Consider the following 7,396-nt stretch of genomic DNA (forward strand, 5'->3'; position numbering starts at 1 on the left):
CTCTCTAAATCTCCCTCTCTCTCTCTAAATCTCACCCTCCATCCTCCCCCTCTCTCTCTAAATCTCCCCCTCTCTCTCTAAATCTCCCTCTCTCTCTCTAAATCTCCCCCTCCATCCTTCCCCTCTCTCTCTAAATCTCCCCCTCTCTCTCTAAATCTCCCCCTCTCTCTCTAAATCTCCCCTCTCTCTCTAAATCTCCCCCCTCTCTCTAAATCTCCCCCCTCTCTCTAAATCTCCCCCTCTCTCTCTAAATCTCCCCCTCTCTCTCTAAATCCCCCCCTCTCTCTCTAAATCTTCCCCTCTCTCTCTAAATCTTCCCCTCTCTCTAAATCTCCCCCCTCTCTCTAAATCTCCCCCCTCTCTCTAAATCTCTACTTCTCTCTCTAAATCTCCCCCTCTCTCTCTAAATCTCACCCTCCATCCTTCCCCCTCTTTCTAAATCTTCCCCCCTCTCTCTAAATCTCCCCCTCTCTCTCTAAATCTCCCCCTCTCTCTCTAAATCTCTCCCTCCATCTCTCTCTAAATCTCTCCCTCCATTCTCTCTCTAAATCTCCCCCTCTCTCTAAATCTCCCTCTCTCTCTCTAAATCTCACCCTCCATCCTCCCCCTCTCTCTAAATCTCCCCCTCTCTCTCTAAATCTCCCTCTCTCTCTCTAAATCTCCCCCTCCATCCTTCCCCTCTCTCTCTAAATCTCCCCCTCTCTCTCTAAATCTCCCCCTCTCTCTCTAAATCTACCCCTCTCTCTCTAAATCTCCCCCTCTCTCTCTAAATCTCCCCTCTCTCTCTAAATCTCCCCTCCATCTCTCTCTAAATCTCCCCCTCTCTCTCTCCAAATCTCCCCTCTCTCTCTAAATCTCCCTCTCTCTCTAAATCTCCCACTCTCTCTAAATCTCCCCCCTCTCTCTAAATCTCCCCCTCTCTCTCTAAATCTCCCCCTCTCTCTAAATCTCTCCCTCCATCTCTCTCTAAATCTCTCCCTCCATCTCTCTCTAAATCTCCCCCTCTCTCTCTAAATCTCCCCTTCTCTCTCTAAATATCCCCCTCTCTCTCTAAATCTCCCCTCTCTCTCTAAATCTTCCCCTCTCTCTAAATCTCCCCCTCTCTCTCTAAATCTCACCCTCCATCCTCCCCCCCTCTCTCTCTAAATCTCCCCCTCTCTCTCTAAATCTCCCCCTCTCTCTAAATCTTCCCCTCTCTCTCTAAATCTCCCACTCTCTCTCTAAATCTCACCCTCCATCCTTCCCCTCTCTCTAAATCTCCCCCTCTCTCTCTAAATCTCCCCCTCTCTCTCCAAATCTCCCCCTCTCTCTCTAAACCTTTCCCTCTCTCTCTAAATCTCTCCCTCCATCTCTCTCTAAATCTCCCCCTCTCTCTCCAAATCTACCCCTCTCTCTCTAAATCTCCCCCTCTCTCTCTAAATCTCCCCCCTCTCTCTCTAAATCTTCCCCTCTCTCTAAATCTCCCCCCTCTTTCTAAATCTCCCCCTCTCTCTAAATCTCCCCCTCTCTCTCTAAATCTCCCCCTCTCTCTCTCTAAATCTCCCCCTCTCTCTCTAAATCTCACCCTCCATCCTTCCCCCCTCTCTCTAAATCTCCCCCCTCTCTCTAAATCTCCCCCTCTCTCTCTAAATCTCCCCCTCTCTCTCTAAATCTCCCCCTCTCTCTCTAAATCTCTCCCTCCATCTCTCTCTAAATCTCTCCCTCCATCTCTCTCTAAATCTCCCCCTCTCTCTAAATCTCCCCCTCTCTCTCTAAATCTCCCTCTCTCTCTAAATCTCACCCTCCATCCTCCCCCTCTCTCTCTAAATCTCCCCCTCTCTCTCTAAATCTCCCTCTCTCTCTCTAAATCTCCCCCTCCATCCTTCCCCTCTCTCTCTAAATCTCCCCCTCTCTCTCTAAATCTCCCCCTCTCTCTCTAAATCTCCCCCTCTCTCTAAATCTCCCCTTCTCTCTCTAAATCTCCCCCTCTCTCTAAATCTCCCCCTCTCTCTCTAAATCTTCCCCTCTCTAAATCTCCCCCTCTCTCTCTAAATCGCCCCCTCTCTCTCTAAATCGCCCCCTCTCTCTCTAAATCGCCCCCTCTCTCTCTAAATCGCCCCCTCTCTCTCTAAATCTCCCCCTCTCTCTCTAAATCTTCCTCTCTCTCTAAATCTCCCCCTCTCTCTCTAAATCTCCCTCCATCTCTCTCTCCACCTGGCCCTCCCTCCATCCTTCCTCTCTCTCCACCTGGCCCTCCCTCCATCCTCCATCTCTCTCTCCACCTGGCCCTCCCTCCATCCTTCCTCTCTCTCAGGGAGGTGATGGGTGCCCCAGTCACCTGTTTTAACCGTATAGAAAAGGTTGGCACCATCGTGGACGTCCTTAGCAACACCTCCACCAATCACAACGGCTTCCCTGTCGTCGTGCCGGTCGCCGCTAGCGACGATGTATGGAAAGCTCCGCCCGAAGGCCATTCATTTCTTATAGTTGGGCTTGACTTCTAATTGGCTGAGAAAGTTAATTATCTCTGAACAGTCTGACTCCTCCTTCTTTCATTCATCCTTGCTTTCTGTCTTCTCTTTCATTCATCCCTTCATCCCTTCATCCTCTCCTCAGCTGGGGAAGATCTGTGGACTCATCCTTCGTTCTCAGCTCATTGTTCTGCTCAAACACAAGGTGAGAGAAGCTGTAGGTGTCTGTCTGTCTGTCTGTCTGTCTGTCCTGTCTGTCTGTCCTGTCTGTCTGTCCTTTCTGTCTGTCCTGTCTCTGTATTAATCTCTCTCACATTCTCTCTCTCTCTCCTCTCTCTCTGTCCAGGTGTTTGTAGAGCTGGCTCGGTCCAGGTTGACCCAGAGGAAGCTACAGCTGAAGGACTTTAGGGATGCCTACCCTCGCTTCCCCCCCATCCAGAGTATCCACGTCTCCCAGGATGAGAGGGAGTGCATGATGGACCTGACAGAGTTCATGAACCCTACACCCTACACCGTACCACAGGTATATACTGTGCCTTCAGAAAGGACTCCTTGGTGAATTCCACATTTTGTTACACACATTTACACACAACACCACATAATGACAAAGTGAAAACTACAATGTTATCTCCTATCACAGCCATTAAACTCTGTCAGTTAGGTTAGTGTTGTGGAGTAACTACTATGTAGTTGCTCCATCCTCAGTGTTCTCCTATCACAGCCATTAAACTCTGTCAAGTAGGTTAGTATTGTGGAGTAACTATAATGTTGTTGATCCATCCTCAGTTTTCTCCTGTCACAGCCATTAAACTCTGTAACTGTTTTTAAGTAAACATTGGCCTCATGGTGAAATCCCTGAGTGGTTTCCTTCCTCTCCGGCAACTGAGTTAGGAAGGATTCCTGTGTATTTGTAGTGACTGGGTTTATTGATACACCATCCAAAGTGTAATTTATAACTTCACCATGTTCAAAGGGATATTCACTGTCTGCTTTTAAAATGTTGACCCATCTAGGGTTTGTGGAGTAACACATTTAGAAAGTAACCTACCAACCCTGTCGACCAATAGGAGCCCTTTGTGAGGCAGTGGAAAACCTCCCTGGTCTTTATGGTTGAATCTGTGTTTGTAATTCACCGAGGGACCTTACAGGGACCACACACGCAGAGTACACACCCCCTCTCTCTCTCTCTCTCCCCCAACAGGAGACGTCTCTTCCTCGTGTGTTTAAGTTGTTCAGAGCTCTGGGTCTCAGGCACCTGGTCGTAGTGGACAGCGAGAACAGGGTGAGTTACTGTGTGTGTGTGTACACCTACAGTACTGCGTGTGTGTGATAATATATGTATATATATATGATCTGGTGTGTATAGGTTCAACTATATAGATGTTCTATGTGTTAATAGCATATATTCAATATTTTGTTCAGAATTAATTTTTCTACAAATGATGTCCTATTCCCTATATAGTGTCCTTAAACCACCTGGGACCAGTCCCTGTTCTCTAATGATGATGATAATGTCCTATTCCCTATATAGTGTCCTTATACCACCTGGGACCAGTCCCTGTTCTCTGATGATGTGTAACCTGTCTCTTCTATCTATAGGTTGTAGGTCTGGTATAACCTGTCTCTTCTCTCGATAGGTTGTTGGTCTGTTATAACCTGTCTCTTCTCTCTACAGGTTGTAGGTCTGTTATAACCTGTCTCTTCTCTCTACAGGTTGTAGGTCTGGTGACCAGGAAGGACTTGGCTCGCTACCACCTGGGGAAACACGGACTGGAGGAGATGCAACTGGCTCAGACATGATGCACATCCTACTATTATTACTACCACCCACACACACAAGAGACTACACTGGTCACCTGTTGCCTAGTTACCTGTGAGACCCCCCAATCTATGCATTCTGATACTCCCGGGGTTAGAGGTTAGAGGTCCTTGTCAATCACCGATGCCAAAACAGTCCGTCTGACTTTCACCATAACAGCATAACAACTACAGCCTCTCTCTCTGTCTCTCTGTCTCTCTCTCTCCCTCTCTTTCTCTTTCTCTCTGTCTCTCCCTCTCTCTTTGTCTCCCTCTCTCTTTGTCTCCCTCTCTCTTTGTCTCCCTCTCTCTTTGTCTCCCTCTCTCTTTGTCTCTCTCTCCCTTTGTCTCTCTCTCCCTCTGTCTCTCTGTCTCTCTGTCTCTCTCTCTCTGTCTCTCCCTTTGTCTCTCTCTCTCTCTCTCTCTCTCTCTCTCTCTCTCTCTCTCTCTCTCTCTCTCTCTCTCTCTCTCTCTCTCTCTCTCTCTCTCTCTCTCTCTCTCTCTCTCTCAACAAGGCTATAATGCAGACATAATTCTTTATAAGACTTGTCTTTCTGTGGTTTTATAATGATCCTGACTCGTTTCTGACATCCGTTTTGAGTCTGTTGATAAGTGGCCTTATCGAAAGCCATTATGACGTCATGAGTTTACAAAGCATTATAAGGGCTCCTATATATGCGCTATAATGCATTATAAGGGCTCCTATATATGCGCTATAATGCATTATAAGGGCTCCTATAGATGCGCTATAATGCATTATAAGGGCTCCTATAGATGCGCTATAATTCATTATAAGGGCTCCTATAGATGCGCTATAATTCATTATAAGGGCTCCTATAGATGCGCTATAATGCATCATACCCGTTGGCGCTTTAATGAAGACTCTCCCTGACCCAACACGTTAATAAGCCTGCTGATAAATCTGATTTGCACTGTGTGAAACGAAGGAGAAGAAGGAATCTTTTATTTATTCTGGACTTGTTTTAAAGTAGTCTGTCTGTCGACCCACTGGGAGAGGCTGCTGAGCTACAGACTACACAGACCTTTTACTCATGTTTTCTGTTTGGAGACTTCATTCAGTAGGAAATGACACGAGGTCAGAAGTATGCAGGTATGTTTTGTATTTTTGCTGAGGTTTCCCAACGTGGAATTAGAATGAATGTATTGAAATGAATAGAAATGAATTGTGATTCATTGTTCGCTCCTGGTAACAGTTGGACTGCAGTGATCGTCTGCGTCCACTAGGGGGTGTTGTTGAGGTCTGTAGCTTTCCTAGCAGGACACGGTGGTTGTGGGATTGAAATGAATAGAAATGAATTGTGATTCATTGATCACTCCTGGTAACAGTTGGACTGCAGTGATCGTCTGCGTTCACTAGGGGGGGGGGGGGGGGGTGTTGAGGTCTGTAGCTTTCCTAGCAGGACACAGTGGTTGTGGGATTGAAATGAAGGTATTTATGACAGTGTATACAACATGTACATGGCCAGGGGTTTCTCCTGACATAACCTAACCAGGGAAACCTCTGGGCTCGGGTTGGGCGCTACCCACACTTCCATACTGTTTCTGTACCATACTGGGGCGTACGGTACTACCAGAAGTGCACACAAAGACACTATTTCAAATTATTATTATTATTTTAAACATTTTACGATATGGAAAATCATACCCTCATTATATACTACTGCCTGTATAGGGATGTTACGTTACCTACCCAGAACTCTGCTTGTGTTCTAGATGGAACCTAATATAGTTCACTATATCTCTCTCTCTGTCTCTCTCTCGGTCTGTCTGTCTGTCTCTCTCCCTCTCGGTCTGTCTGTCTGTCTCTCTCCCTCTCGGTCTGTCTGTCTGTCTCTCTCCCTCTCGGTCTGTCTGTCTGTCTCTCGGTCTGTCTGTCTGTCTGTCTCTCTCCCTCGGTCTGTCTGTCTGTCTGTCTGTCTGTCTGTCTCTCTCCCTCTCGGTCTGTCTGTCTGTCTGTCTGTCTGTCTGTCTGTCTGTCTGTCTGTCTGTCTGTCTCTCTCCCTCTCGGTCTGTCTGTCTGTCTCTCTCCCTCTCTGTCTGTCTGTCTGTCTGTATCTCTCCCTCTCGGTCTGTCTGTCTGTCTCTCTCCCTCTCGGTCTGTCTGTCTGTCTGTCTGTCTGTCTGTCTGTCTGTCTGTCTGTCTGTCTGTCTCTCTCCCTCTCGGTCTGTCTGTCTGTCTGTCTGTCTGTCTGTCTGTCTCTCTCTCGGTCTGTCTCTCTCTCTCTCTCATAAGGTGCCATTTGGGACACAAGTATTTATTTCTCTCTAGATGTTTTGCACTCTGACCTCCTTATAGAAACATAGACATTTACATTGTCAATGTAAAAATCAATGCTGTGTTTCCCTGATGTGAAAACATAAGTCCATCTGAATGACAACATGCAGACAGGGTGGGCTCTGGTCTAAAGTAGTGCACTATATAGGGAATAGGGTGCCATGGGGCTCTGGTCTAAAGTAGTGCACTATATAGGGAGTTGGGTGCCATAGGGCTCTGGTCTAAAGTAGTGCACTATATAGGGAGTAGGGTGCCATGGGGCTCTGGTCTAAAGTAGTGCACTATATAGGGAGTTGGGTGCCATAGATCTCTGGTCTAAAGTAGTGCACTATATAGGGAATAGGGTGCCATAGATCTCTGGTCTAAAGTAGTGCACTATATAGGGAGTAGGGTGCCATGGGGCTCTGGTCTAAAGTAGTGCACTATATAGGGAGTAGGGTGCCATGGGGCTCTGGTCTAAAGTAGTGCACTATATAGGGAGTAGGGTGTCATTTGGTATACAGATGGTCTGTTTGTATTTCAGTTGGTGTGTCAGTCTTTACTAGCCAGGATGCCAGATATGTTTGTTGTGACTGTCTGTGTAGAAGCTGGAGACGGGCTGGTGTAACCTGGCAACCCGGCTGGATCATTTCCAACAGGGATGACTAATCGTCTCTACAAAAAGGTCTGCTGTATCGCCTAGCAACCCGACGATTTCTAGAATGGAAATCCATACTAGACCGTCTGATTGGTCCAACCCGTTGGTTTCTGGGACCAGAGCCGGAACACCTGGGGCTGTAGCTTCATTTTGATGCTCTGATTGGTTACAGATGATCCAATCGCTGATGACGACTTCGTTTTGATACTCTGATTG

General features: G+C 47.0%; 1 protein-coding gene across 2 annotated transcripts in view; it reads left to right on the forward strand.

Annotated features, from left to right (window-relative positions):
• The window catches only part of clcn7 (Cl-/H+ antiporter 7), a 61,756-nt gene extending 56,329 nt beyond the window's left edge, over positions 1-5,427 (forward strand). For both annotated transcript variants that reach the window (XM_036939586.2, XM_090197863.1), the window contains 5 exons: positions 2,294-2,426; positions 2,596-2,655; positions 2,797-2,973; positions 3,652-3,732; positions 4,164-5,427. In XM_036939586.2, the coding sequence (XP_036795481.1) occupies positions 2,294-2,426; positions 2,596-2,655; positions 2,797-2,973; positions 3,652-3,732; positions 4,164-4,250 (538 nt within the window). In that variant the 3' untranslated portion in view covers positions 4,251-5,427. The remainder of the gene's footprint in view (positions 1-2,293; positions 2,427-2,595; positions 2,656-2,796; positions 2,974-3,651; positions 3,733-4,163) is intronic.
• The last annotated feature ends 1,969 nt before the right edge of the window (positions 5,428-7,396 follow it).

Source organism: Oncorhynchus mykiss, chromosome 13, assembly GCF_057628025.1.
Source record: "Oncorhynchus mykiss isolate SJ-2025 chromosome 13, ASM5762802v1, whole genome shotgun sequence".
In the NCBI taxonomy this organism is placed as follows: Eukaryota; Metazoa; Chordata; class Actinopteri; order Salmoniformes; family Salmonidae; genus Oncorhynchus; species Oncorhynchus mykiss.